The sequence below is a fragment of the Polistes canadensis genome, unplaced genomic scaffold (assembly GCF_001313835.1).
Source record: "Polistes canadensis isolate GaletaPanama2010 unplaced genomic scaffold, ASM131383v1 scaffold_155, whole genome shotgun sequence".
Lineage (NCBI taxonomy): Eukaryota > Metazoa > Arthropoda > Insecta > Hymenoptera > Vespidae > Polistes > Polistes canadensis.
Window position 1 is genome coordinate 123,118 of NW_014569702.1, and position 27,591 is coordinate 150,708.

At 30.5% G+C, this 27,591-nt stretch overlaps 11 protein-coding genes across 24 annotated transcripts in view; 4 read left to right on the plus strand and 7 right to left on the minus strand.

Moving 5' to 3' along the window:
- LOC106788825 (spectrin beta chain) overlaps positions 1–3,972 on the minus strand; it is a 23,266-nt gene extending 19,294 nt beyond the window's left edge. For 2 of the 4 annotated variants that reach the window (XM_014752429.1, XM_014752430.1), the window contains exon 1: positions 3,730–3,970. The gene's annotated coding sequence lies outside the window, so the exon portion shown is untranslated. Of the gene's footprint in view, positions 1–3,729 lie in introns of all 4 variants that reach the window. The other 2 variants (XM_014752427.1, XM_014752431.1) reach the window with 2 other exon arrangements.
- Positions 3,973–4,814: 842 nt separating this feature from the next.
- LOC106788860 (vam6/Vps39-like protein) lies at positions 4,815–8,889 on the minus strand. Its single transcript, XM_014752533.1, has 11 exons — positions 8,515–8,889; positions 8,210–8,380; positions 7,890–8,145; positions 7,584–7,816; positions 7,258–7,502; positions 6,728–7,159; positions 6,343–6,660; positions 5,854–6,280; positions 5,672–5,779; positions 5,230–5,554; positions 4,815–5,154 (listed from the first exon to the last, which is right to left on the minus strand). Exons 1-11 carry the CDS (start codon positions 8,582–8,584, stop codon positions 5,091–5,093), a joined length of 2,649 nt encoding a protein of 882 aa, XP_014608019.1. The 5' UTR covers positions 8,585–8,889; the 3' UTR covers positions 4,815–5,090.
- An 87-nt stretch (positions 8,890–8,976) lies between these two features.
- LOC106788863 (N-alpha-acetyltransferase 38-B, NatC auxiliary subunit) lies at positions 8,977–9,627 on the plus strand. Its single transcript, XM_014752537.1, has 2 exons — positions 8,977–9,149; positions 9,280–9,627. The coding sequence occupies exons 1-2, from the start codon at positions 9,114–9,116 to the stop codon at positions 9,520–9,522; spliced, it is 279 nt and encodes a 92-aa protein (XP_014608023.1). The 5' UTR covers positions 8,977–9,113; the 3' UTR covers positions 9,523–9,627.
- Positions 9,172–10,629, minus strand: LOC106788861. Its single transcript, XM_014752534.1, has 4 exons — positions 10,454–10,629; positions 10,165–10,364; positions 9,970–10,093; positions 9,172–9,892 (listed from the first exon to the last, which is right to left on the minus strand). Exons 1-4 carry the CDS (start codon positions 10,526–10,528, stop codon positions 9,677–9,679), a joined length of 615 nt encoding a protein of 204 aa, XP_014608020.1. The 5' UTR covers positions 10,529–10,629; the 3' UTR covers positions 9,172–9,676.
- A 34-nt stretch (positions 10,630–10,663) lies between these two features.
- On the plus strand, positions 10,664–12,067 carry LOC106788862 (transmembrane protein 50A). Of its 2 annotated transcripts, XM_014752536.1 has the most exons (5): positions 10,664–10,765; positions 10,854–11,009; positions 11,148–11,254; positions 11,380–11,540; positions 11,596–12,067. In XM_014752536.1, the coding sequence occupies exons 2-5, from the start codon at positions 10,911–10,913 to the stop codon at positions 11,697–11,699; spliced, it is 471 nt and encodes a 156-aa protein (XP_014608022.1). In that variant the 5' UTR covers positions 10,664–10,765; positions 10,854–10,910; the 3' UTR covers positions 11,700–12,067. The 2 variants fall into 2 exon arrangements, with proteins under 2 accessions (XP_014608022.1, XP_014608021.1); XM_014752535.1 differs by having other exon boundaries at positions 10,763–11,009.
- An 813-nt stretch (positions 12,068–12,880) lies between these two features.
- On the plus strand, positions 12,881–17,664 carry LOC106788864 (hypoxia up-regulated protein 1). Of its 2 annotated transcripts, none has more exons than XM_014752538.1 (9): positions 12,881–13,042; positions 13,209–13,354; positions 13,485–14,445; positions 14,536–14,798; positions 14,883–15,016; positions 15,119–15,357; positions 15,442–15,730; positions 15,804–16,233; positions 16,322–17,664. In XM_014752538.1, exons 2-9 carry the CDS (start codon positions 13,217–13,219, stop codon positions 16,739–16,741), a joined length of 2,874 nt encoding a protein of 957 aa, XP_014608024.1. In that variant the 5' UTR covers positions 12,881–13,042; positions 13,209–13,216; the 3' UTR covers positions 16,742–17,664. The 2 variants fall into 2 exon arrangements, with proteins under 2 accessions (XP_014608024.1, XP_014608025.1); XM_014752539.1 differs by lacking the exon at positions 12,881–13,042 and adding an exon at positions 13,065–13,129.
- A 286-nt stretch (positions 17,665–17,950) lies between these two features.
- On the minus strand, positions 17,951–20,033 carry LOC106788870 (golgin-45). The gene is made up of 6 exons (XM_014752553.1): positions 19,822–20,033; positions 19,194–19,732; positions 18,920–19,119; positions 18,707–18,835; positions 18,402–18,627; positions 17,951–18,316 (listed from the first exon to the last, which is right to left on the minus strand). The coding sequence occupies exons 1-6, from the start codon at positions 19,871–19,873 to the stop codon at positions 18,155–18,157; spliced, it is 1,308 nt and encodes a 435-aa protein (XP_014608039.1). The 5' UTR covers positions 19,874–20,033; the 3' UTR covers positions 17,951–18,154.
- Positions 20,034–20,394: 361 nt separating this feature from the next.
- On the plus strand, positions 20,395–21,653 carry LOC106788809 (peptidyl-prolyl cis-trans isomerase-like). Its single transcript, XM_014752403.1, has 4 exons — positions 20,395–20,408; positions 20,900–21,148; positions 21,215–21,356; positions 21,561–21,653. The coding sequence occupies exons 1-4, from the start codon at positions 20,395–20,397 to the stop codon at positions 21,651–21,653; spliced, it is 498 nt and encodes a 165-aa protein (XP_014607889.1).
- A 21-nt stretch (positions 21,654–21,674) lies between these two features.
- Positions 21,675–24,019, minus strand: LOC106788869 (LIM and senescent cell antigen-like-containing domain protein 1). Of its 6 annotated transcripts, none has more exons than XM_014752546.1 (7): positions 24,001–24,019; positions 23,164–23,277; positions 22,961–23,073; positions 22,689–22,881; positions 22,471–22,612; positions 22,137–22,395; positions 21,675–22,046 (listed from the first exon to the last, which is right to left on the minus strand). In XM_014752546.1, the coding sequence occupies exons 2-7, from the start codon at positions 23,265–23,267 to the stop codon at positions 21,847–21,849; spliced, it is 1,011 nt and encodes a 336-aa protein (XP_014608032.1). In that variant the 5' UTR covers positions 23,268–23,277; positions 24,001–24,019; the 3' UTR covers positions 21,675–21,846. The 6 variants fall into 6 exon arrangements, with proteins under 6 accessions (XP_014608032.1, XP_014608037.1, XP_014608034.1 ...); XM_014752551.1 differs by lacking the exon at positions 24,001–24,019 and adding an exon at positions 23,721–23,934; XM_014752548.1 differs by lacking the exon at positions 24,001–24,019 and adding an exon at positions 23,633–23,719.
- Positions 24,020–24,625: 606 nt separating this feature from the next.
- Positions 24,626–26,717, minus strand: LOC106788823 (excitatory amino acid transporter 3-like). The gene is made up of 8 exons (XM_014752425.1): positions 26,366–26,717; positions 26,112–26,289; positions 25,952–26,034; positions 25,668–25,851; positions 25,353–25,586; positions 25,095–25,286; positions 24,890–25,024; positions 24,626–24,820 (listed from the first exon to the last, which is right to left on the minus strand). Exons 1-8 carry the CDS (start codon positions 26,580–26,582, stop codon positions 24,679–24,681), a joined length of 1,365 nt encoding a protein of 454 aa, XP_014607911.1. The 5' UTR covers positions 26,583–26,717; the 3' UTR covers positions 24,626–24,678.
- Positions 26,718–26,834: 117 nt separating this feature from the next.
- The window catches only part of LOC106788816 (ankyrin repeat domain-containing protein 50), a 35,727-nt gene continuing 34,970 nt past the window's right edge, over positions 26,835–27,591 (minus strand). For 2 of the 4 annotated variants that reach the window (XM_014752412.1, XM_014752411.1), the window contains exon 15: positions 27,233–27,542. Coding sequence is in view for 1 of the 4 variants with exons in the window: in XM_014752413.1 (XP_014607899.1) it covers positions 27,399–27,542 (144 nt within the window). In the remaining 3 variants the exon portion in view is untranslated. Of the gene's footprint in view, positions 27,145–27,223; positions 27,543–27,591 lie in introns of those variants that run through there. The other 2 variants (XR_001381946.1, XM_014752413.1) reach the window with 2 other exon arrangements.

Below are 27,591 nucleotides of genomic sequence, written 5' to 3' on the forward strand. Positions count from 1 at the left end.
TTTTAATATTAAATAATTTCGATGTGATATTTTTTTCGATGACAATTTCCCCCTTCGAAGTCACCGGAACGTTAGAAAAAATATACTCTAGTTTAAACAATTACATAAATATGAGAAAAATGCTAAAATTAGAACGTTATTCTCTTAATTTCTATTTATTACAAATAATATTCTTATTACACACATGCGCAACTTTTGGAAAATCATATAAACAACATTTAATAAAAAAAACTTTCATAGAGAACAACGGAGCCAGTCTAACGGTGGATTTCAAACAAGAAGGTACATCGAAAAGTAAATCCATGTTTTTAGATTACAATGTACATTTCTTTTCGATTAATTAATAATTATTTAGGGTATATATCGATCGATTGTGGGTTCTATCTCTATCTCTCTCTTTTTCTCTCTCTTTTTCTACCTCTTTTTCTACCTCTGTTCTGTATCTTTTTTTATGTAATTTCATAAAATTTTATAATTACTGTTGCCTGTCTAAAATTGTAACTCGCAAGAACTATCAAAGTTATTGATTTTTTTGTTTGATCGCATTGAATATCCTATGAAATGAGTTGTTCGTCGATACCAGAAAGAACGGTTAACGTTTTGCGGTCGATCGACGCATCGAGGTTACGACGATGCATCGGATACATTACTATCTTGCAGAAGATACTAGACATAACTTTAAAAGTTTCTTTTTTATTGCCAGATGCACGCACTCTTATAAAACCAAGCAAAGATGTATATGCAAATTATGCAACCTGTCCTTGAAATCATTCTAATTAGCTAAGACTACTGGCTCTTGCGAAATAAAAAGAAAGATAAAACTAAATATGCATCTATATACTACATTCGAGATATTCGAAAATATCAGTGTTTCGTGAAAAATTGTAAGAAGAAGGAATTGTAGAAAAGTTACTCACGTACACGTTCTCGAAGTCTTTCTTTTCCTATCGTCGAACGTACCAATGTAAGAAAAGTTAAAGATTAAACAAAAGTGGCACGCCCATGAAACCAATTCGAAAGTGTTCCATTTTTTCGGGATATTTCTGCCAGATTATAGAAATAAAAAAGGTAAAAACAAAGAGAATGAAATCGATCATTCCAAAAAAATGTTGCGTCCACCAAAAATCAAAATTCAAATAAAATATTTATTACAGAATAAGATAAGAGAACCCCACGTATCTTTATTTTGAAAGAAATAAGTTTTTTCTAATTAGTAAAGAAAAAGAAAAAAATATTAACGAACATAACGGAGTTTGAAAATAGTAACTACAATTGATCATTCTCTTGGACGGTCTTACAAAGTTACATATCCATCCGTAGAACGGATTAACGGTACGATATTTAACTGACGTCAGTTCTTTTTACTCGCGGTTCCTCAGCTTCAAGCATACTCGTTCAAAGCGGGGACCACAGCATAGGCTTGTTTTTACGACCTTTAACTCTTCCACGTATGCAAGTTACAAGTTATATGTGTGTGTGTGTGCGCGCGCGTAGAATCGAACTCAGTAATGCGAGTACGAAGCGCATCGAGGCAAATTCGCTTAATTAAAGACGGACATCCGAATTGCCAGGGCGATTAATTAAAGTCGATGTCAACCTTTGGAGCCTTTCGAATCCTCTCCAAATACTCGTCAAGCGCTAATACCGATCGACAAACGGAAACTCGACTAAAAGTTCACTTCGTTCATATGTCACCGAATACGCCATTTAAAATAACCAATTAAACAAACACTGCGTTCTCGCCGAAGGATGATTAGAAGTAGAAAAGATAAAAATGTGAATTTAAAAAATAAATCAACGGTAAAAGAGGGGATAGGGAGGAGAAGGGGGACGTTAAGTCAGCGTTTCTCAACCTATGGGCCACGAAATGATTCTGCTGTTACCTTATTTTAAAAAATGCTTAATTTGTACAAAAAATCTCCAAAACAATCGTTGTTGCAAGTAATATATTTAAATACATACAGGTAAATTTGAGCTATAATATATTTGATCGGCCGGCAGATAGGTTGAGAATCTCTGCATTAAATGATGAAAGATAGTAAAATTGATATCTCTCGTTCTCTCGATGATATCATGATTACCGTCATAGCGTCGATGCTCTCGAAGGCGATTCACTTCCGAATAGAACAGACTACCGCGGAGTAAATAATTTATTCAAATATTCCAAAGACGTTCACACCCATGGCGCTCGTCGGTGACGTAACTGTAAACACGAGACCCGGAGAGAATTGATTAAACTCGTTCAAACGAACGAAAACGGGGGATGTACGAAAGGAAGACACCGATTCTTCTTAACGCTCTCAACAAAATGAAGACATGAAAGAGAGGTCAACGGTACCGAAGAAGCCAGAGTGGGTGCGAGTGGGCGATAATCTAAGAAAATCTCCTCATTTGTCAAAAGTCAGTTCGATCGTTTAGTTCAAGCCGCGCTGGTGACCTTAACGTTTTACTGTCACTTAATGCAAGCACGCTTTTGACAGTGACTCATTGTCAGATCCGAATCCCCAGCATAATGACGAAATCGATCGTAGACGACGAGTGAAGAGAGAAACGCTAACTATGAGAGGTAAAAGCTATCTATAGATACCAAAAAGAAAAAAAGAACAAAAGAGACAGTTACACGTAGCGAGCATCGTTGAAACGGTCAAAGACGGTAACTAATAATGCCACCGGTTGTATTTCTACATCCGTCGACGATCGTCCCATTTGAAATTCTACTTGCCTATGTTGCAACGTAGGAACGTAAGCATCGTTAAAGAAAATTTGTAGAAAACATTTTGATTATTTCGATATAGAGTTACGAAAACATAGATAACGTACGATTTGAATAAATTGTGAGTCGAGGGAGTTGTCGCACGGAAGGAGGAGGAGGAGGAAGAAGAAGAGAGAAAGCCTCTTTTTCTCGAAAATGATGCAAGTGTCTTGCATAGACGCTGATTAAAGAGCTGTATAAAAGTCCTTCCCTTGCAGTTGGCTCCTCTTGAAAGAAGGGAAGAGAAAGAGAATAGGGAGAATCGATCAACGACCGGACGCGGATGACTGAAAGCGCGAGTTTACGAGTTCACGCATCGACGAGTAAAAGCGACCTGCTTGCTTGCTTGCCTCGACAGAGAGATATCCGATGGGAAGAACTGCGAGAATTGGGTCAACGGTTGGCGAGCAACGACAACGGTTCTCGGTCCATGTCTTGACAGGTGAACAAAGCGAACGAGGGAGAGGGATGGAACAACATATTCAATATCTCTCCAATGGAGTATCAAGAGGAAGCACTTATTTACTTCCTCGCCGGCTTTAATCTACCAATCGTAAATGCGTTTTAATTGGCATTTAAGATGATGCTGGAGAAAAACCCTGACGCAATTTCATTTGGAAGGTAGAAATGGAGAAAGAGAGAGGGGCAAAGAGACACGTTCGCCCGGTGGAATCGATGCCAAGGAACGAGGCGAATCACAACCAAGCAAAATAATCTTTCGCAGAATAACATTCTTTCGCGATGACCGTTTCACACCTACGCAATATTTTGCATTTTCAATACGTAAGGATGATTAAAAGTATTGAAATAAACGATAAATCCGATCAAATGAAAAAGAAAGAGAGAGATAGGGAACTCCCATCATTGCCGCACGCCATTTTTATGTCGACGATCTGGCCGTCTCGCGATAACCGATAGACAATTTTTAATCGATTTTAACTTTTTTGAAATGAAACTCTTTGATTAGTTGCACTTACCCTTACGAAGGGACACCCTGCTACACTGTTCGATCCCACAACTCGCATAAAATCCCGCCCAAGTACACCAAATAAACCACCGACGACAAGTCCGTCCGCACACTCGACCGGCGCGCAACCGACTGACCGCGCACGGCGTCGACCTACGCCGTCGACAACTAGTCCCGTTCACCGACTTCGTTGATCCGTTTAACTACGAAAATGTCTTGCTCTACCTTATCAAGATTCATTTTGCAATAATGCATCGCTTCCACAAGAAATTTCAAAAAATGCTTTCGTATTTATTTTCATCTTACGATATCGAAAAGCCGAATAAATGCTAATACAAATAAACTATTTTATATCACACTTTTCTTTGTAAATAATATCACATATATATAAATGCATAATATTATTTTCAATTCAAAATAATAAGGTGTGTTCGATTGCACTCAGTATACTGCTACTGGCAGAAGAAACTTACTTATATTTAATTGCCGTAATTACTAACTTGATATCTTTCTTCTACATACATCGTACGTTTGTATTGAAACAATGAAGATAATTGTATCTATCTTTTAATCCTAAATAAAACTCGTTACTTTCCATTGCTCGCGTTACATAAATATAAATTTTGGTTACATGAATTCTGTTCAAATTAAACATATTAAGCTTAGATGTTGTTATTAAAGTAAGATAACGGTGCTTGTAATGGTTCAATCTGTTCTCTCGAGAAGGAGGATTGAATTTCTGTAATAATTATTAAATTACATTTCAATGTACGTCTACAAAAATCGGAAACCGGTAAGATGCATTCAGACCGGTAGAAGCATCGGTACTTGTATGTACCTGCATGCTTACCGTGCAGGCGTAGGAATACAAACCATCGTCTATGACATCATCGGCCCTGTTTATAACACATTCTGGATCGGGCACGCCCCATCTTCTATATATTCTTTGTTGATTTAATTTTTCTAATTTTTTTTTTATAATCATGGAAAATATAAATCAACATTTATCATTTCTATTAAAATAATCATAAAAAAAGAACATTTGTACAAATAAATAAAAAATATTAAATAGTTCTTGAAAGTATTAATTATTCATCTCTCTGTCTCTCTCTCTCTCTCTCTCTCTCTCTCTCTCTCTCTCTTTTATCTGTTATAATGCATTACTATCAATTGGAATCTTATACAATATCATACAGCATATTATTAATACATCGATTGGCATTTAATAGTTATTAATATATTGAAAAAAATAGAATATTAGCGGTCTTTTACTTGATAAAAAAAGAGCATTTTTATATCTATATAAATATATATACACATACATATTTAACTTACATATATTATCTGTAATAATTTCACTACAATATTTGTTCATCCTTTACGATCTTGACACGAATAATGCACGATATCGCCGTTGGGGTATCTTGCGAATGCACTATAAAAAAGAATAGATAATATCTTCTTAGATTCATGTACATTTCAAATCTAGAAAATACGAGATAATACAAACCTTTGATTACCGAATCGTTTTTTACATGCAGGGCATATATTAAATTCTGTCATAAGAACACTCTGTGACTCATAATGCATACGTTGTTCTTGTACTTGCAAATGTTCCGCATAAAGTAAGCCTTTTAAAACTTGGGTTTTACGTCTTGTGTTTAAATTATTTTGAAGACTAACTTCTAAAAAACGTTTTATTCTACCAATCGGTACTGTATCCGGTAGAATTTCTAAAACTTTCAATGGATTTATTTTTGAAGCATGTTCTTCGAGTAAGTGCAATGCCATTTCTGGATCCGGTTGTGCGCTACGTTGTACATTTGTATTACAACCTGTGAGATGATGAAACATTTTTAATCGTAACATAATCACAAATATATAATAACAAAGCAAAACATTATATTTTAATTATCATACATTAATTAATAAATTATGAAAAAATTACATACCGGCCATTAGAGCTCCTGCATTATCAGGTTTTAATAGTTGATTAATAAGCATTACATAAACTTCGTCTGCTCCATCAGATTTTTTTTGTTTATCCGCTTTCTCTTCATCTTTACAAAGTAATAATTATTATTTACAGCTAAATAAAAAGAATATTCTTTTAAATAAGAATCCATGTACTTACTTTGACATCTTTCATATACGTTATTGCTATATTCTATTGCACCTTGTACATTATTCAAAAGATTAATATATATTGATATAGCTTGTTGATGACGCCCAAGTCTTCCTAAAATAATTGCACGTTCTTCGAATAAACAGTCAAACGGGAAATGCACCAATATTGTTTCTGGTGTATAATATACGGATTTCTCCAAAAATTGTTGCAATTTCTGTCTTATGTGTTGGGATATCTCTTTTTCAGCGGGTGTTGCATTTTCATTCATAGAAATTAGGCTTTTTTCCTTATATTGATGTATTAAAACATTGTGAAATAATGGATTTGTATCTTCCCATATATGCACCACATGTTCTAAATATGTTATAACCAAATCTTTGTGACAACGTAGGAGATAATCCAATACCTTTGGTCTGGGCAATTGCTCGACTTCCTAAAAATAGACAAGAAGTATCAGTACAAAATGTACTCTATAAGTAATACACAGTAACGTACTTGTATATCTTCCATAAATATTCTGAGTCCTTGTTCAGGATCCTCTTCTAAGACCCAACCTGCGAATTTAAGAATTAAATCCATATGATCTTTGCCAAGATGCTGTAAATATTGGATAGTTCTTTCAGTTCCCTTCAAACTAGAATCGTTTTCTTTGGCATGCTTTTCTAATAGCTCTAAAGCCTTTCTATGTTGTCCTTTTGTTTGATATAATATAATAAGTTCTGGATATTTCTGATATATAAGTAAAGTCTTTTCAGCTTCTGCCAAATGACAGTGGTTTAATCTTAGTAAAGATGCTACCAGTGCATCGTTCGTCTGTAAAATCATAAGATTTTGTATAGGACTTAAAAAGAATTCTACAAAAATTATGTTTGCTTCTTACCTGTAAATAACATTTGAGTAGAGTAGTATCAATGATCTTTAACAATTGCTCAGTAGCTACGGCAGTCAGATTTTTTTCACTTTCCATTACATTTTTATCTTTATGATTATCCTTATCTTTTGTTTTTGTATCACTTAATAATTTGTGTCTAACGTCTGTTAGAAACATTATTAATGCGCATAAACCTTTTTCTAAATCATGGTTTGGAAGTTTTGGTAAGTTCGTTGCTGAATCGCTGAGCTCGTGATTATTACTCGATGGCGTTACTAAGTCAGGAAATAATCTTATCACTTCGTAAGGATCAGTTCTAAGTTCCAAAAATAAATTCATAGCTTCTTGAAATTTTTTTTCATAAAACAAATGATGCGCATATAGAGTTTGTATTTTGTATGTCTGTTTGGCCTTTTCCTCTTCTATTATATCTGATAAACTCTGAAAAAAAATATATATATTTACGTAATGTATTTATTTTTTAATTTAATTTAAAAAAAAAACATTTAGAATACAATGAATACAAGATTTGTACATACTGTTAATTTCAATGCTAATTGAAATTGATTTTGTTCGAGTAAATTTCTAATCTGTTGAGTTACATCAACAGCTCTCACACACCATACGCTACTCATAGATGCTACAAAGACTTTGCCTTGCCTACATCTACATATAAGTCTAGCTTTATTTAAATCTTTTATCGTCTGAATTTGTAAGCAACCTTCTAAAGTATATACTTCTAATCTGTCATGTACAATACCAAGTAAGTAAGGGTCATCCCAAGCTAAAAAGAAAAAATTGCAAAAAGTAAAATAATACTCTTTCCTTCTTGAACTCATTGTTCATATCAAATACAAATTTTTACCTATGGCGCTTGGAGTATCTGACCATTTAATAGGATTATGCTGCATTAGATCTCCTTTGGTATCCATGACAATAGAACATAAATCTTTTCCTAATACGAAAGAATCATCTGATAATTTAGTAACACTGGGCTCTGGCGATTTTCCGGTAGGAAACAGTTCCTTAGGTTTACCGGTTAATTCCAAAATAGTATAGGATAAACCACGAAATCCTAATATTAGAATTTCTCCACACCTGCATATAAAATATATTTAAATGATGTAAATAAGTATTCGGTATTCTTTTAGGGGACAATAAATAATAATACCATGATAATTCACGTGGTATGTCTGGTACTGTTAATTCAAAATTATCACACTCCTCAAATTTTTTGCCTTTCCAATGATACAGTTGCAGTTTACGTTTAACAACAACGCATAAACGTACAACAGTATTTTTTTCATCTGTAGAACTTTCTGTTTTCTTCACATCTAAAGCAAACAACGTTGCTCCCTTTGTTTTTTGCAACTGGCAGATTAATTGGAAATTCAACGAATTGAGATCATGAATAGAAACTATGCCATCTGTACGAAGAGATTTATTATTTTATAACATAATTAAAACGACTTAAAACCAATGGGGTATTACCTGAAAGTAAAATTAATAAATTATATTCCGCTACAACAGCTATTTGAGTGATACGCTTTTTAAAATTTTTACTATGGCGTAACAATTCTAACTTATGAGTTTCATCCAATTTAGAAGGAACATTGTACATAAAAATTTGTCCTTCTCTTGTACCAATCAATAAGTTGTCATCTGAAATATAAAATACTAAATATTCAGATCAAATTTAAACAATATATGTGCGGATATTTAAGCTGTATGAAAAATATATGAGAACAACAAATAAATTGTCATTGTATGTTATGAAAAGGTTAGTTTTTACATACCATATGCAAACATAGACTCTATTTGCACTGTTATATTTAATATAGGTGTCTTTTTATATGCTTCATGCATTTTAATTGTATAAAGATATAGAAAATGTTTATTCAAAAATTTCTTAGAATATATGTACTTTTATTGTGTCAGGGATAGTATGTCAACCAACTATCTCACATGCACATCATTATACACAATAACATTATGCCCAAATAAATTGCACATGTTGAATTAAACGATATATTTTCAATAAACAATCGTTTTAATTTAAATGCAGTAACAAAATTAAATAAGATTACGATTAAGTTCGAAAATTACTTGTACCACTGTAAAAAAGAAACCAATCAAGTTGCTCATTTTTTCATACTGAAGATAGGTACAGACGTATTGTTTGGAAAGAGTGATTTCGATTTAATCATGAATACATGCCTTTCAATGTTTGACATATTATAGTTTCTTTTGGTCAAGATAAAATATGTTACTAAAATCACGATCAATTCTTTAATTTGGCTAAACTGATGAAGTAAACAGTATCTGATATTTTGTAATATTACTGTTTTGTATAAAGACAATTATAACGCGAAAGAAGGAATAAAGTCAAATAAATATGTCAAAAGAAGAGTACGTTCATGGAAACGGAGAGGTAATTAATAATATAAATAAATAAATTAGTAATTTATATATTTTATAAATTTGTATATATCATAACCAACGTTCATAATATTTTATTATTTGCAAAGGTATTTTATGACTAATTTGTTAAATAATTACAGACTTTTAATTGCGAGGAGTCACCTGCAAAACAAAAATTAAGAGGATGGCTGAATCGACATTTGCGAATTAAAATGACTGATGGTAGAGTATTGACGGGTGCATTTCTTTGCACTGATCGCGACGCTAATGTAATTTTGGGATCATGTATAGAATTTCTATCCGAAGATCTCACAGAAGCAAGAGCACTTGGGTTGGTAATGGTACCTGGTCGACATATTGTGACAATCCATTTAGATGTTTAAATATTTCTTTTTAAGGATAAGTAATACAGTAAAATTATATTTAATTATTTCTATATCTTCCACCTTATATACGACTTATCTGCAATAAAAAAATATTTTAATAATTTTTGTTTTGATAGGAACATTCCTGAGGGGTTATAATTATTTATATTTTTCAATGTTTGTCAGCATTAATTATATATTCCTGCTGTACATAGTTAAATTCTTTTTCTAATTTTTGATTATTATATATTTCTTTGTCCATATTTTTAATTGCATCGTCTATCCTTTGACTAAGGCTAGAACATAAATTAGTCATTCCATACATATAACATATTTCTGTAGTTGAATCTGCCATTTTACGTACAGACTCCATAAAACTAACAAGTTGCTACAAAAGAAAACGATAACAATTGATTAGTACTATGTGCAAAGTAATTATTAAATAAATTTCAAGCTCTCTTTTACCATAAGCATATCTTTTTTATTTTGGATTTCTGCTCTAATTTGAACCATTGTGTCTTCATGCAAATCAACCATGTCACTATCTGAAGACTCTTTATAAAGGTTTATTAATTTTATTAATGATTTCCTGAAAGAAAACTTGCAAATATTACTAGTGTAATAATAATTTAACATTATATGATTTATGATTATATTCACCTGTACTCTTCACTGATAGTTTCTATCGCTAAAAATGTAATAGTTAAAAGTTCAGAAGCATTGTTAATTGATTTTAAAGTTGACTGTTTAACCAAATAACTATATGTCATAGTTTGTACATCTGGTAATTTTAATTTATTTTCTTCTGTAATTTCTGCATCATTCTGTGATGAGTCATTGATAAATAATGGACTCAAACACTAAATATATAAAAGTATTAATAATATTATAATATTAAATATTTAATCATTAGTCATTACAATTAAATTAGAAAATAAATAATCTATACCACAACGGGTGATGTTTTCCTGAATAATAATTTACAAATTGAACGTAATGCATTTTTTGTTGAATTCATATTCATTTTTTCTCGACTTATAAATAATTTTATTATGTTTGTGTATCAAAATCTTATGAGATTTAAGGTTATGTACATATATGTATAGGAAAACTACTGAAAACAATGAAGTTCGTTCTTTCAGTGATTTGAATACAAGCCTACCACCGTCTAGAAATTCTAAACAGTTTGTTCCCTGGAATTGATTTCAAAAAGTGCAGTAAAAATAGGAGGAGTATATTTAAAAGAATCGTTAAATCAGGTGTTAGATTTCTTTTCTTCATTATTTGTTGTTTCAAGTTAGTGAAATTTTTGGCTATTATTTTTAGTCCTTGTTGACATGTCATTTTAGGTTAGTTATCGCTTGTCAGAGTAAAGTTTTACGTCGAGTAAATAAGAATTAGCGAAAATGACGTCCTGCCTAGAAAATGTACAAATTCCAACGTGCGTGTGGTTTGAAGGAGTCGAAAAACGAAATGCATTAGTATCAATATTGGCTAGCACATTGGTAAAATTAATCATTTCTAATAATTACTAAGAAATATAATTTTTTTTAATTGTGCGTCATATATATTTTTAATCGTGTAATACTAATTCATTTAATATTGATTGTCTATTTATTATTATTCATGAAACATTGTTGCAGTTTTTTGTAGGGTGGTGGTTTATAATAGATGCTCATGCAAAATATCCTGCAGAGATGGTAACTGCTTACCACGTCTGTGGAGTATTTGGTACAATATCTCTATTTATGTAAGTTTCATTTAATTTGTTGAGACTGATGAAACAATAGATCTATTTTTATAAAGTAATACATGCTAACGATTATTGGCCAAACTTAAACTAGATTTTTTTTAAATAAATTATTTCTAATACAGGGTCAACTCAGTATCAAACGCTCAAATAAGAGGAGATGATTATAATGGTGGGCGCTTAGGAGTCAGAGGAGCCAGAAGTTGGTTATTCGTGGGCTTTGTTATAGGCTTTGCAGCAGTTATTGCAGCCTGTTGGATCTTGTTCGCAGACTTTGTAGCTCTAAGTAAGTAATGATAGAAAAAAAATTTATAATGGTATTTAAAATAATTATATTTTAGGTGCTCAGCATTACTGGCCCGGAATAGGATTATTTTTACAAAATGTATTTATATTCTTGGGATCTATGACGTTTAAATTTGGCCGAACTGAAGATCAGTATTAACGGAGATATTTTGATAAACCTATACAAAAGTTACACAAAGGATTACTTTTAATTATTAATATACTATGATTTTCAAAATGTGCTAGCACATTATAAATATTTCAACTTTACTTGAGTCAATGGAAATCTCAAATATTCAGCTGATCATACAAGTGCAAGAACAAAGTATTATTTGCTTTTTTATCTTGCATAAAGCTTACATATAGATGTGTATGGTAATAATACCATTAATAACCCATACATTGAAAATTGTAATCCAAAGATATTGTAAAAATGATTTAAATGTGGATGCGATGATCTTAATGCTTCAAATGATATTTAAGTGAATATAAAAATGTTATTACTCTCTATTTATAAATAATTACATTGAAGTACACACAGTAGTAATGCCCTTATATCTATGAAGTTGCTAATAATTACGTGTAAAGAAATATTCTGATAGATTTTTGTAATCGTTTTAATAATATAAGAAGTATATTATATATACTTGTGTGATACATAAGACATAATCACTTCCAGTGCTGTAAAAGGTATTTTTTATCCGTTATGTCCAGTTTTTTTTTAATTGTATATTAATATTTATTAACTTGTTTAAAATTCAATCCGAATATCTGCTTTTCCTAACGAAGATTTTATTTAATTTTAATTTTATTTTACATAAACAATAAATGTTTTCATAATGAATTAATAGTATGAAATAATACGCGGTATAATCTAACAATAATTTTGTTCAATCTTTTATGCTTTAGTTTATACCATGAACAATGAAATGATTTCTTTACTTAATAATATAGAATTTATTGACATACAGTGAATCAGTTCTATGAAGTTTATATGGGTTTGAAAGCTTACATACGAAAAGCTATAAGGTACGAATACTCATGTAACTCACTGTGTGTATATATATATATATATAAGTACAAATCATCTATTTCTTTTTCCTTATTTTCATCGACTTTAACATTTTGATATGCAGTAAATATTACAATAATTATAAAATTATATAAGAAGAGAGAAAAAAATGCTATAATTCATTCGCAATTGCTTATCAATTTATTTTTTATATTTTATTAACGTCATTTTTTGTCAATCCTAATCAATTTTGATTTGCCAACGCGGCCCAATAAAATATCACCTTTAAAGAATCCGCAACCAATGATATTATGCCACACAAACACATGTTTCATACAGATATCACGAAAGTCGCAAGTGCGTTCTGTTTTTTGATAGTTTAAAACGTTTGTTGTTAACTAGCTTTGTGATGTTAACAATATTTGTGCGTTCCTAATGATATAAAAATAAAATTTATTCTTTTTTATATAAAATTTTCTGAGAAGTGAAAGGTAAAGTAATAAGTTTTGACACGTAATATTTCTAGTTTGGATAACTGTTTAAGCCTGCCGGTAGTCATAACCAAATTTAATAGCAAAGTAATTTTCCTCGTGCTCGTATATATCGGTACCGTTGACAAGAATTATTTAATAATTGTTTCGTTTTTCTATTGCATAGAGAGAGAGATGGAAATCACATGTGTTAAAATGTCAGCGATAACGCTGTTTGTAGTCGTAATCGCTACTTTAATCGGTCAAAGTGAAGAAATAGCTGTAATGAGCATTGACATTGGTAGTGAATGGATGAAAGTTGCAATCGTTTCTGTACGTAAAATATATTTAATTGTTGTTAATTAAAGTTTCTGATAATTATTATACTTATAATATAATAAATAAATAAAATAAAACTTAAATTTAACAATTAAATTATCCAAAATGTTCTTTATTTTTGTAGCCAGGTGTACCTATGGAAATAGCTTTGAATAAGGAGTCAAAAAGAAAAACTCCAGCTACAATAGCATTTCGAGATGGAGAACGGACATTTGGCGAAGATGCGCAAGTTGTAGGACTTAGATTTCCACAAAGCACTTTCTCTTACATATTAGATCTTTTAGGAAAATCTATAGATAATCCAATGGTTAAACTTTATTCCAAGAGATTTCCTTATCATGATATTATAGCTGACGACGAACGTCAAACAATAGCATTTAAACTTTATGAAAATATTACCCATACACCAGAGGAATTACTCGCACAGATACTTCATAAAGGAAAAGAATTTGCAGAATTTTCAGCTGGACAAAAAGTTAATGAAGCGGTGATCACTGTGCCAGGATATTTCAATCAAGCTGAAAGAAGAGCCCTGTTGCAAGCAGCTGAACTTGCGAAAATCAAAGTATTGCAACTTATCAACGACTATACCGCAGTCGCATTGAATTACGGTATATTTCGTAGAAAAGAAATTAATGACTCTGTGCAGTATGTAATGTTTTATGATATGGGTGCCAGCAGTACGACGGCAACTGTAGTCAGTTATCAAAATGTTAAGACGAAGGAAAAAGGATTTGTCGAAACTAATCCTCATGTTAACATATTGGGTGTAGGATATGATCGTACCCTTGGAGGATTAGAAATGCAAATCAGACTGCAAAATTATTTGGCTAAAGAGTTTGATGCTTTAAATAAAACTCCTAATTCCGTATTCAATAGTCCAAGAGCTATGGCAAAACTCTTCAAAGAGGCTGGACGCGTTAAAAATGTGCTTAGCGCTAATGCTGATCATTATGCCCAAATCGAAGGTCTGATAGATGATTACGATTTTCGGTTACAAGTTACCAGAGAAACTTTCGAAAATATTTGCTCCGATCTATTTGAACGCGTGTCAAATCCTGTCAAAATTGCCCTAGAAACTTCAGGTAAATTTTCTAAATACATGAGAGGTTTGACTAACAAGTTATATTAAGAAAATTCATTGTACACAAAAACTGTATTATATATTATTTTAGCTTTAACAATGGATGTAATATCTCAAGTAATATTGGTCGGAGCTGGTACACGTATGCCAAAAATCCAAGAAAAATTGATGGAATATGTCAAAACAGACTTATCTAAAAACATGAATACAGATGAATCTGCTGCATTAGGTGCCGTTTATAAAGCGGCAGATCTCAGTCAAGGTTTTAAAGTCAAAAAGTTTATAACGAAAGATGCTGTTTTATTCCCTATTCAAATTGTATTTGATAGAAATGCAGATGGCAAAATAAAACAGGTAACAATTATGAAGTTCATCATTTCTATGCTCATCTGTGAATATTGAAATTTAATCATAATAATACACATACATTGTCTACAGGTTAGAAGAACTCTTTTTAATAAGATGAATGCTTATCCACAAAAAAAGATAATTACATTTAACAAGCATAATGAAGATTTCGAATTTCATGTAAATTATGCAGAACTAGATCATTTACCTGTTAATGAAATAGAGTAAGTACATATACATAATCCATACGGTATGTGTTTTTCTGAATTTATCGTCATTTAATATGCATATTATTAATGCAAAAATTTGTATTTATATGATTACAGTGCCATTGGAAATTTGAACTTATCAACTATAAAATTGACAGGTGTGGCTGAAGCTTTAGAAAAGCATTCTAAAGAAGGAGCCGAAAGTAAAGGGATAAAAGCTCATTTTAACTTGGATGACAGTGGTTTACTTAATTTAATAAATATAGAGTTGGTGTCAGAAAAAACGGGAAGCACCGCTGAGGAAGAAGAGGGTACATTTTCAATGCTTGGTTCAACTATTAGTAAACTATTTGCAGGTCTGTGTTAAAGACTTTGCAAAAAATGATGATAAAAACATTCAAGCTTAAGTTTCTCATATTTACTTACATACTACATTACAGGTTCAGATAATAAGGAAAAAGATGAAACTACAGAAGAACCACCAAAAGAAAATATTAAGCCGGTGCACGAAGAGTCTGAATATCCAGATTCTCAGAAAGAAACTGAAGATAAATCTCAGAGCAAAAATCAGACCAAGTTGAATGAAGGCAAAGCAGGAAACAAGACAGAGAAATCTGAAAAGGAAAAGAAACCTGTTATTGTAACGATTAAAGAACCTATTAAAGCCGAAGAAATTATATTAGGTTCAAAGACATTGGATGAAAAGAAATTTTCGGAATCGATTGAAAAGTAAGTATCATTCAAATCAAATATATTATTTGTATATATGTATCCAAAAATGTATTTTTATTTATTTTGACAGGATTCATCACCTTGATCAACATGATCGAGAAAAAACACGACGTGAAACAGCTTTAAATAATCTTGAAGCATTTGTGATTGATGCACAACAAAAATTAGAAACGGAGTTTTATATAGCTGCAGCAACTTCTGGGGAAGCGGAGAAAATATTAAAAGCTTGCGCAGAAATTTCTGAATGGTTATATGAAGATGGATTTGAAGCAACCGCAGAAATATATGAGGAAAAATTAATGCAATTACAAAAGTTGACAAGTGACGTATATGAAAGAGTTTTTGAACATAAAGAACGACCAGAAGTGCTGAAAGGATTGGTGTCTATGTTAAATGGAAGTTCTGTATTTTTGCGAAATATGCGTAACATAAGTCAAAATAATGACATGTTTACACAAGTAGAAATTGAAACATTGGAAAAAGTGATCAACGAAACAAAGGTATATATAATCGCAATAATATACTATTATAATATACTATGCGATTGATTATTTTACGAATTCATATGTAATTATTTTATTTATCTAGGAATATCATGATACAATCATTAAATCGTTTGCTGAAACACCATTATACGAACCGATAAAATATAAAGTTCGTGATATTGCAAATAAAATGGCACTACTTGATAGAGAAGTTAAATATCTTGTAAATAAGGCCAAAATTTGGAGACCAAAACCAGAAACAACGAATAATATGGAAAATAAAACTGATCAAGCAACAAATAAAACGCAATTACCGAATATAGAATCAACATCGGTTCCTGATCCTGATACTCAGTCAGAACAATCTAATCCGGAAAATATAGAGGCGGAAGATAAAAAATTGGAAAATATTTTAGAATCAAATACGACAGATGCAACGGAGGATACATTAAATTTGTCAAACAATGATAATTCGAAAACGAATAATGAACGAAATCAAGATGAAAAACATCAAGAACTTTAAAATATAATTTATTTTCAATGTGTGACGTTTCATTAATGATCGAGCACATATCGATCAGCAACTTAGGCGAATCACCACTGTGTAGGACAATTTTAAGAATGTATTTAACAAATCAAATACGAATATCTACTGCGGCATCTATATAAATTATTTCATATAATTCGAAAATATTTTCCATCATTTAATTATTTATATGAATTCATAAGAAATGATGATAATAATTCGTTATATTATTATGATGCGTAATCAAATGCAGCACTGTCAAGCACAAAAAGACATTACACTATTACCGAACATTTGTTGTCAAGTGCCAAGTCTAAGCTGGCTTTAGAGCTAATTCATGTATCATTTCCTCTTTGATCAATTTAATAATGATTAAATTATTAAATTAAATAATAATTCAATAATTATTAAATATTTAAAAGATTAAACGAATAGCTGCATGTTCAACAATTAATTGCATCTGTTTTGTAATTATAAAGCAAATATGATAAAACGATTTATAACAAAATGTTAAATAAAGTGTTCTAATGATGTGTGCGAGTGTGTGGGCCATCGTCTTATGCAGGTAACTAATTGGTTCTATCGCATATATACGAATAAACACACAAGTATTTGTGTGCGTATATATTTATATAGAGAAGGGCGAGGGGAGGTTCATGCTCCGAGGTATTAATTTGTGATACGAGATAACATGTATGCATTATTTTAGATATAATTTTGTACGTAACTTATCTTCTACAATAATACAATAGTATTTCAATGAATGATAGCACAAGAATGTTTTAAAAAAATGTTTAACTGAAGACAAAAAAAAGAAAAAAAAACTAGATTAAAAATTTATTATTGATCTTAGGAAGTTACATTACATTGTATGTTTTCAGAGAAATGAACATTTCAATATATTACTCCATAATTAGGATGTACTATTTGTTATACTCGTATAATGAATTCCTACAATTTTGAAACAACTTTGCTTATCAATAATTTAACTACAAATGAATATGACGTATAAACAGCTTATTAAAAGTTATTTAATATCTTATTATAAAAAAATGTTTACTATTTTAATGGATATGCATGTAGTTTCAAATACTGATGATTATATTTATTAATTTATGCAAATAAAATTGTGAAAATATATATATATATATATATAAATTATATATATATATATATAAAGTGGAATGAAACGACGAGAAATATATGATAAATTTTTCATGATTTTATTTTTTTCTATCTTTAACAATTAGTAATTATTTCTTGTATCGATTAAAATATTTTCGTAAAGTTGTACCATAGGCCTGGTAATGAAAAATCAATCGCGTTGAGCTACATACGGCAGTATAGTATATTATTTATAAATGATGAATCTCTCTACGCGCGAAAATTGATTTAATAGAAAAATTATTTTCAAATCTGTTTGACTTCACCACTGCAATTTGGACAACAACTAATATTAGACGACTCGCGTGGAATAAAAATTTGACCACCAATAGCAACGGCTGCACCCATTACCGCGCTACAAGCAGCATCTTGTCTTCCTGACATAAGTAGATTTGGACTCATTAATAGCTGTAAATTTAATAAGTTTTAATTCATTTTAACAAAATAGTGTTTTCATTTGTTTGTTCTTTGAGATTATCTTTAAAAAACTAACTTGTTCCGCATTTTTTTCCGCTAATGTTTGCATTTCTAAACCAGTTATATTGACATCTTTGTTCGTTATTGTATGCAACATGCCACTTAATAATTGAACTTTTAAGATTTCTGCTAATTGACAACAGCCTTGTGCCAAATCTATAACATTTGTACTCGGCAGTGCATGACGTTTGTACGATGCTGCTCGAACAGGATCAAAACTTTCTAAGAGAATGCTAACAATCCTAAAATAAAATATATTAGTACTGAGTAGATAGATATGGAATATTTGATAACAGATATCGTTTATATTTAAACAGATACCTGTATGTTTTAAGAGATGTATCACGTATACTTTTACGCTCTTCTAATAATCTTTTGATAGCTTCTTGAAGATCGGTCGTTCTTTGACAAAGGGCAGCTTTCCATTTTGCAAGTTCCTCTACCATCAAACTATTACAAATAATTTAGTCGTTAATATATCTTATCCAGAGATAATTCTTTTGGTGCCATTATTGTTGACCTATTGTTAATTACCTACTAGCTAAAAATTTACTCCTCCACACTTCGCATTGTCCTGCTAACCATTCTGTTTGTTCTTGATGAGTATTAAGATGTTGAGCAGAATTTAAAAGTGCTCGAGCAAGTTGTAGCTTATCTTCAGTAAGCAAGTGTACTTTAGTTTCCAGATCTTCGCCCACAGCTGCTACTAGCAGATTCTTTAATTCGCCATTTACCTACATAATATAATGTAACATATAGTTCAAATAATGAAAACTAATTATTGCTGTAAAATATCTTATTATTATACTTGTGCTTGGAATTTTAATTGGTTTTCTAATTGACTATTCTCTTCTTTGAGTTTTTTAATTTCACTTTCGTAGATTTTCTTTTCCTTATCCCAATTGGATTCTTCCTTTTGAACTTTTTCATTGATTCTATCTTTATCGACATTTGCATCATGAATTTTCAATTTAGCAACATCAGTAGCTGCTACATTAATATTTGTATCCCACTTGGAATGCTTCTTATTTTTTTTCTCAAACGGAACAATAGGATTAACTGCTGCTTTGTATGGTTCATACGGTACAAATTTGGGTTCCTTTGTTTTTAAGGAATTTAAAATTTGTCTTTTACCCTTTGGGGCTGTAATATTTTTTGGAGTAAGATTTACAATAGTACCAGTAGGAATAACTGGAGGTGTCAAAACAGAGGACTTTAAATTCTTGGGGTAATAAATAATAGTATCGTTTAGGCGACATTTGGTTTGTTTAGACTCATTTTCATTCGTTACTACATTTTCCATTCCATCTCCTTGCGTACGTCCAATACAATCCATTACCTGAACATCTTAAATTGTATAATTATTATTAAAACGTCAAATGTGCCAAGTAGATATACCTACAAAAAGATGTAACACCTAAAAAACACTTTCTAACCTTTTGATTTCAATTGACAGCTGTTTTTACGGTTTTCCCCGACMCCAGCCATATTTATCAATTCCACAAATTTATTAAATATTAAAACCTTCTTAATTAACCTAATTAATAATCATCTGTTAAACATTATACACACATCCTGTTCTTCATAGCATTATATTCGTTGAATATTCATACATTAAAAATAATATCGCAAACGAGCCGAGGATCGAGATATGCGATCTATCGAAATATCAATGATCGCATTCTAAATTTACGCGTGTACAAACAACTATGTTGTTTTATAAATATTTTTATAAAATAAAACGTTAAAAATAAATATTATATACAAAAAACACACGTATATAACTATAAATGCATAAATATGACAAAAATAAAGAAAACAAATGATAAACATGAAAAGTTAAAAAGAAAAAAACATTTTAGAAAGGTATGCCAGTTAGGATAATAGATATACTAACGTTGTGCATTATCTACTAACAAGTAAAGTATATCAATGTTAATTTAAGGTGAATAATACTTTAGAACGGCCTAATTATAAAAATGATATTAAACATCTGCAAAAAGATAAAAATGTTGTTGCCAAAGTAGATAACAAACCACCTAAATTTAACATAGATGTTTATTATAAGCCACGTCGTTTAGAAAACGACACCAGGAGGATCCTAGAATTGGATAAACAAAATATGGATTTGTTAAAATCTTTAAACATTATCACCAGACGCGGAGTAATTATCTTTCAATTTTTTTGAGAAATAATAATGAAGGTATATTAGATTCTAGTAAAAAAAAAAACACTTGTTGTAGGGTGTTGTTGATTGCTGGCTAAAAAATGTTAAATATAAAAGTAAATTTGAAAGCCAACATTTGGAGAATAAAAAAATTATGAAAGAAAATATTGCATTGCTTAAAAAAATAAATCGAATATCAAGTCAATATACTGCAGCAGATTTGATAAAAGATTGGAAATATTTAAAAGCAAAATTAGAAATTGGAAAAGGGAGGTACATTCAAAATACGTTTAATATTATGCATACTAATAAATAAAAATGTTTATATTGTTATGTTTGTAAAACAGGGGAGTAAAAAAATTTAAAGAAACTGTTATAGCTACAGGTATAAAGAAGGATTGTTGTATGCTCAGTGATCCTGCATTACTTCATACTTTAAATCCATCAATTAGAAATAGATGCTTTTTAGAAATCAAAGATCAACAAAGCGAACAAATTTTGGGAACCATTGTAATTGAACTTTATGCAGATATCGTACCTAAAACATGTGCTAATTTCGAAGCTTTTTGTTTGGGAGTAAATGGATTATCCTATAGGTGACCTAAATGTTGAAGTAGTTTATTTTTTTATCTACTTTATAATTGAGATATATTTGTATGTAGAAACACTCCATTTCATCGTATTGTTCCGGGTTATTGGTGCCAAGGTGGAGATGTAGTCAAATTTAATGGTGCTGGTGGTACGTCCATATATGGAGATAGTTTCAAGGATGAAAATTTCAATTTGCGTCATGCTGGTCCTGGTGTAGTTTCTATGTATAAAACTAATGATATGCAAGAAAATAATTCTAAATTTAATCTAACGTTTAAAACATTAAAAACAATGAATGGTAGACGAGTAGTATTTGGAAAAGTTGTGAAAAATCTTTCTGTGATCTATAAGGTGCTAAAATATAATTTCAAACTATGTATGTATATGTTCCAATAAATTATATTAACTTTTTATTAGATTGAAGAATGTGGAACAAAATCTGGAAAACCAATAAGATCTATCGTCATATCGAATTGTGGAATCCTTTCATCAAGAAGCAATTATTCATAAATAATAAAAACGATGTAGTGGTATGTCAATATTTATCTTTTAATAATTAGTATAACACAGTTCAATATATAACAAATTTTATATCTGTGGTTTCATAAGGCACCTTAATGCAAAGATTACAAATTTAAGATATGAGAAAATATTTAGAAAATATTATAAAAGCATCTTTTCTCTTTCCATTTGATATAAAATATTAAGCTGGTATCCTTTTGGGATTTGAGTCGTACATACGTCGCATACGCTTCTTTAGTTCTTGAGGAAATTTATCATAACATTTCTTGCATGCAGGCTTCAAATCAAACTCAAAGAATTTCGTTTTTTGATTCATCTTTTGATCACAAAACGCACATGCAAAGTGATGAACGCACCATGCCTTATTCAAGGCTGTAAAAACTGAAAATATATTACAGATATGATTGCAAATTTAAATATTTCTTTAAGTTTTAACTCAAATATCTAATTATTAACAAATATTATACTTACCATCGCCAGAAATTACTTGATTGCATACAAAGCAAAGATTTCCAAATAATTGATGATAATGCGTTTCGCAATAAGCAAGACCTTTTTTCTCATAATGACGATGTCCAAGGAATGGCTTCTCACATTTTGCACATACAAAATGTTCTACGTGCCAGTGTTTTCCTAAAGCAGTAACAACACGTTCTTCTATAGGTCGATGGCAAGCACCACAAATAGGAATACCCATTTTATCATGGCATCTCAAACAATACAATTCATTCTACAAATGAAAGTGTGTTAGTGTTAACATATAATATATAGACATTATATTGGATTAAACTATTGATTAGCTTACCATTTCATTAGCAGCATAACCTGGTCTGGAACGAACTTCTCTTGCATCTGAATTAAGTTCTATTCCACATGCAGTGCAATTAAAATGATATGGGTGATAAACTTCACCACGGAAACGTAATGGTTTATCATCAATAACCCCGCTGTTTAAAGAATGAACAGCATATTATATTCATTTCTAAAATGACAATTTAAAAAATAAATAAATGGAAGACGTACTGGCACTGATGGCAAATATGCTTTCCAAGAGCACCAGCTTTTACACGAGCATTACAGGTATGACAAAGAGCTCTGCCTTGGCACTTGATAAAACCTGCATCTGCTAATTCCCCGTTACATTCTTCGCATCGAAAACATGCTGGATGCCAATTTGCGTTCATTGCTTTTATTACTCTACCAATGACGAATTCTCCTAGAAAGATATATATTGTTATATCAGCTCTAAAGAAATTCTGAAATGTTCTGAAATAAAGCAAAAAAAGAAAAATTACCACATTTGCCGCAGCATGGTGCAAATAAAACATGGAAGTCATGTTCACAATACTTGTAGCCTTCAAATTCATAAAAGATTCCATCTGGAAATGGTCGAAAACATTGTGCGCATCTATAATGTAAGAATAGAAAAAAATCAGTATTGTTGTCATAACAAGGATGTTGTTAATCATACATCATTTTGATTATCTATCAAACTAACACGAAACATTGCGGATGCCATAATTCACCACGAGAATTAACTATCTTTTCGTGTGCCACAAAGCCCTCTCTGCATCGAGAGCAGAACATATGATCCAGCGACATTCCTGTAACACTACAAACAAATCTCACTTATTTACAATCACTATATTTTTAGGGTGGTAGATAAATTATTTACAAACTGAAACAAAAGTTGATCCAAAATTGTAAGGATGAAAATACCTGCTTGATTGAGAGGATGAGATGAACATTTAATGGTCACCAGTCTACAGAAATTTGTTCTAAGAAATGACAATAATGCTTACCCCGGCATATTTTAATGATGATAGTTAATTATAGTTCAGTGCAATTTATCAATCAGTTCTTTAGTTTCATGCACGCTTAATTAAAGACGATATCGCAGGACTTTGCAATAGTCGTTAAGGCAATTTTACTAAAAGCAACGTACTATGTAAGAATAATGACATCACCTGTCAGTCACCATATACACTGTCCGATTACATATATTTATCGAGGAGAGTATTTATAAAGCTTACATTTATGAAATTCAGTATATACCTATATAGCAAGGATGATGTTTACGTCATGCATCCACCTTCTCCATATCAATTTTTTTTTTTTACTTGGATATGAACCAATCAAATTGCAGAAATATGACTCTGCCCTTATTAGAGGAAGGGGCGTAATGCTACATAATCTAATATTCACTCCTTAAAAGCTTTTTCCATTTAATGCAGTGAAAAAATTATTCATTTCGTTACATTAAAACAGGTGTATTACATTTGATAAATGATCGATTAAATAGGTTTGAAATCTGTGCTCATAATTTCATTCTTACTTAAATTTCTCATTCGACGTAAGCGGTGCCATGTTAATATTTTTTTATGAAGAGTCTAACCAATCACCGTTTCTATTAACAACGGTGCCATCTGGTGCATCAAATTGATAAAAAACTTAAAATTAGTATAGAAAATTCTTATTAAGGATAATGGAGTTGTAATTTTTGAGAAAAATATTAAAATTGCAATTATTAATTTATTGATTAGAAGTGAATATAAATATATGTGTATTTAAAAGTTAATAATTTATTCAGCACAAAACACTAAATTTATTTGGAACAAATATTTCTAGTTAAAGTAGCTGCATCTACATTCTGATAAAAGTTTTAAGAATATAATTATAACTAATTGAAATGCTTTACGTTTTATTTCGAGGTTTAACAGAAGAGGAAACTTTTCAGATGTAGGTAATTTAATAATTTAGAATTACAATATTTCTTTTTGGACGTGAATATTTTAATATATATATAGGCGGCTTTGAAATAGCACTCGACACGCACAAACTTTTTAGAGGAATAATGATAATGATATTTTGTACAAATGGAGAGAAAAATACTAAAGCTTATGGTATTTTTGCTACATTACCACATCCCGGAAAAGATAAATGAATCATTTAGCTCTTTCTCTCTTGCGGTATATTTTTATTTCAATATATTATTTGACTTTTTATACATCATTTATTTAGCTTCGTTGGTCAACGATTGCATTTCCACAGGCATAGAATTCTTGTATTGTTTATATTTATTTGCAAGTAAATGAGATATTATACCAGATCCGAGAGCATCGGAAATAATATTTATAGTTGTCCTGAATCGATCCCTATAGAATATAGTATGGGAATCCAAATGTTAGTTCTTCAAATTATCAATGTAATCGAGATATACTTACACAAAACAATCAATAGCAATAATTAACGCAATATCATCTACTGGGACTCCAATAGAATTTAATACCATTATTAACATCATATAACCACCACTAGGCAATCCAGCTGCACCGATGCATGAAAAGGTGCACGTAATACTAACAATAAGATAAAATAACGATTTTTAAATATATTTTCTCGAGTTATAATTTGAATCTTTTCACTGACCTGACAACTATTATTTTAAATAAGGAAAAATGTAATCCTCGCATTTGGATGATAAATATTGCTCCAACAGTTTCATACAATGCTATTCCATCCATATTTATTGTAGCACCTATTGGCACAATAAATTTCAGTACTCCAGAATCTATTCCAACTTCTTCTAAGCATTTTATTGTTACAGGAACAGTTGCTGTACTAGATTTTATCGTATTATTTGTATTTAGTAAATACATATGTAATAGGATACAGAATACTATATACCTCGATGATGTTCCAAATGCTGTTGCAAAAGCAGGACCTAGTTTCATTATAATTTTATACGGAGATTTACGCGTGATTAGAAAATACAATGTTGGTAATATTAATAGCCCTTGCAATATTAAGCCGATAAAAACGGTTAATATATATGCACCCAATTGTTTAAATATTAAACTAAAATCTTTCATCTCTAAAATTCTACCAGAGATTAGAAAGAATGCGCCAATTGGTGCCATCCTACATACAAAATATTTTGCATTAAATATTAATAATGCTTGATGCAAGAATTAATATAAGTAGAACAAATTCATTTTGTACATAATTATCCCATGCATAATATTCATCATCGCTTGAGAAAAAGTATCTACAATTTTTAACAGGGGTCTGTTTTCTTCGCCCAATTTATCAGCTGCTATACCTAGTAGTAAACTAAAAAATACCAAACCAATTACGTTCGTGCCTGGTATATCTTGATAATTTATAGTCCATTCGTCTATCGGTACTGTAATATAAAGAATTTTGTAATATTTGTAAAGTTATAAATATCAAATTATATTATTATTAGAAAAAAAGCTATATATATATATACATAAAAAATATACCTTCAGTTGTATTTTGTGGTTCTTCCAAAACTGTTTGATACTGTTTAAAACACGCTTTAATTAAATCGTCCGATAATAAATTACTGAAACATAATTTTATAATGAAGAGACGCATACGATATAATCTTACAATTAATTTTTATAACGTAACAATAAATACCGAATTAAGTCTAAAAGTGTATCAATTGTCATAAAAGATTTAGTTGTTAAATTCGATGTAAGGTTTCCATTGTTAAGTAATTCTCCTGGTCTTATATTTTGTGTCAATACAACACTTAGAATAATTCCTATTGACGTTGTCATAGAGTAATAACAGAGTGCCATTAGTCCAATAGGTCCTATAAACTTCTTACATGTAACGGACCGAGTTTATGTATTCAACTAAATTATATATTTTCTTCTCCTAATATTTACCTGACTTGCTTAAATTGCAGGCTGCACTTATAACAGTAGACACTACCAAAGGTAGTATTATACTATTCGTTATGTTCATAAATATTTCGCCAGGAAATTTGATATACATTATATTTCTTCCGGACCATGGTTGGGGAGTTAAATATTTTAAAACTAATCCAAATATAATACCACTGCTTACACCAAGAGAAGTAGCAATTATTATTTTATGCTTCATAACGTGTAATAAGTTTCACTTAAAAGGGAAGTTAACTCTATTACTTGATAAGATACGACGGGTTAACGTCGCTTAGCGAACATGAATGTTTCTGCAATGATATGTATATCCAAAGAGAAAACGTGAGATGAATTTTCAAGTGTGTACAGAAGATAACTTTTATCTGATAGAAAGATCTATATATCGCAGCATCTTTTGTAAGATTGAAACTAATCAAGGTTTGTCGTTTAAATTTATGGATAACGATTTACAAATTAATACAATTAGAAGTTTATTTTTTATTTATTTTGCGCACCTAATACAGTATAAATACAATAAATATGATCGTGCACAATACATAAAGGATGTGTATTTACACATGCTTTTAATTTCCAGGCCATATTTTACGTATTTTTAATTGTGTAACATATCATCCTTTTCTATATTTCAATATTATTTATACATATCTTTACAATTCTGCATTGTTTTTATATTATCCATTAAAACATCACATATGCGTTTTATTCGCATCCAGTCTTCTGAAGAAAATCTCAATATCTAACCATCCTTTAAAATTACGATTCTAAAGATTTATAAGATTTCAATAATAGATGTATGTATATATATATATATATTTATAATTATAACTATATAACTGATGTGTAATTATCAGTGAGATCAGTAAAGAAATTTATTAACGTTACATTTATATATACAAAATCATGATAAGTTTACATACCTAGGACTACATACTTCACTATGCAGTTTTATATTTGGTTTTGTGTACTATGCAACGTTTTACGCTTTGTATTAAATTAAACATTTCTCGACTTTCCTTCACTTTTTTATTTGAGGTAATTTGATTTTGCTCAAATAAAAGGAGAAAAATTTATGTATTGACTTTCTCTTCTTGGTAATAAGAATGCGCCACCCATAGTAACGATTTGTAGAGTTCCTCTGAGGTGTAGTCTTTTGTGCAACCTATTCGAAAAACGTTTGCATTGTTAAATTTTCAAGATAGAAAGTACCT

What these genes read in the sequence shown, in the direction of transcription:
- LOC106788861 (XM_014752534.1), bottom strand. Translation starts at nt 10,528, where the DNA reads ATGAATATGAATTCAACAAAAAATGCATTACGTTCAATTTGTAAATTA. An exon ending in GGAAAACATCACCCGTTGTG is followed by an intron (nt 10,365 to 10,453) that starts GTATAGATTATT and finishes TTATATATTTAG; the next exon opens with TGTTTGAGTCCATTATTTAT. An exon ending in ATAAAAAAGATATGCTTATG is followed by an intron (nt 9,893 to 9,969) that starts GTAAAAGAGAGC and finishes TTTCTTTTGTAG; the next exon opens with CAACTTGTTAGTTTTATGGA.
- LOC106788869 (XM_014752547.1), bottom strand. Translation starts at nt 23,413, where the DNA reads ATGTTCATCTCATCCTCTCAATCAAGCAG. An exon ending in ACCATGCTGCGGCAAATGTG is followed by an intron (nt 22,882 to 22,960) that starts GTAATTTTTCTT and finishes ATATCTTTCTAG; the next exon opens with GAGAATTCGTCATTGGTAGA. An exon ending in GTTATGCTGCTAATGAAATG is followed by an intron (nt 22,396 to 22,470) that starts GTAAGCTAATCA and finishes TTTCATTTGTAG; the next exon opens with AATGAATTGTATTGTTTGAG.
- LOC106788863 (XM_014752537.1), top strand. Translation starts at nt 9,114, where the DNA reads ATGTCAAAAGAAGAGTACGTTCATGGAAACGGAGAG. An exon ending in ACGTTCATGGAAACGGAGAG is followed by an intron (nt 9,150 to 9,279) that starts GTAATTAATAAT and finishes AAATAATTACAG; the next exon opens with ACTTTTAATTGCGAGGAGTC.
- LOC106788823 (XM_014752425.1), bottom strand. Translation starts at nt 26,582, where the DNA reads ATGAAGCATAAAATAATAATTGCTACTTCTCTTGGTGTAAGCAGTGGT. An exon ending in GCATTTGGAACATCATCGAG is followed by an intron (nt 25,287 to 25,352) that starts GTATATAGTATT and finishes GATAAAATCTAG; the next exon opens with TACAGCAACTGTTCCTGTAA. An exon ending in ATTGCTATTGATTGTTTTGT is followed by an intron (nt 24,821 to 24,889) that starts GTAAGTATATCT and finishes TATATTCTATAG; the next exon opens with GGATCGATTCAGGACAACTA.
- LOC106788860 (XM_014752533.1), bottom strand. Translation starts at nt 8,584, where the DNA reads ATGCATGAAGCATATAAAAAGACACCTATATTAAATATAACAGTGCAA. An exon ending in AGATACTCCAAGCGCCATAG is followed by an intron (nt 7,503 to 7,583) that starts GTAAAAATTTGT and finishes TTTTCTTTTTAG; the next exon opens with CTTGGGATGACCCTTACTTA. An exon ending in TATTTATGGAAGATATACAA is followed by an intron (nt 6,281 to 6,342) that starts GTACGTTACTGT and finishes GTCTATTTTTAG; the next exon opens with GAAGTCGAGCAATTGCCCAG.
- LOC106788862 (XM_014752536.1), top strand. Translation starts at nt 10,911, where the DNA reads ATGACGTCCTGCCTAGAAAATGTACAAATTCCAACGTGCGTGTGGTTT. An exon ending in GGTACAATATCTCTATTTAT is followed by an intron (nt 11,255 to 11,379) that starts GTAAGTTTCATT and finishes TTTCTAATACAG; the next exon opens with GGTCAACTCAGTATCAAACG. An exon ending in CGCAGACTTTGTAGCTCTAA is followed by an intron (nt 11,541 to 11,595) that starts GTAAGTAATGAT and finishes ATTATATTTTAG; the next exon opens with GTGCTCAGCATTACTGGCCC.
- LOC106788864 (XM_014752538.1), top strand. Translation starts at nt 13,217, where the DNA reads ATGGAAATCACATGTGTTAAAATGTCAGCGATAACGCTGTTTGTAGTC. An exon ending in TGAAAGTTGCAATCGTTTCT is followed by an intron (nt 13,355 to 13,484) that starts GTACGTAAAATA and finishes TTATTTTTGTAG; the next exon opens with CCAGGTGTACCTATGGAAAT. An exon ending in CAGATGGCAAAATAAAACAG is followed by an intron (nt 14,799 to 14,882) that starts GTAACAATTATG and finishes CATTGTCTACAG; the next exon opens with GTTAGAAGAACTCTTTTTAA.
- LOC106788809 (XM_014752403.1), top strand. An exon ending in GTAAATGGATTATCCTATAG is followed by an intron (nt 21,149 to 21,214) that starts GTGACCTAAATG and finishes ATTTGTATGTAG; the next exon opens with AAACACTCCATTTCATCGTA. An exon ending in TGCGTCATGCTGGTCCTGGT is followed by an intron (nt 21,357 to 21,560) that starts GTAGTTTCTATG and finishes ACTTTTTATTAG; the next exon opens with ATTGAAGAATGTGGAACAAA.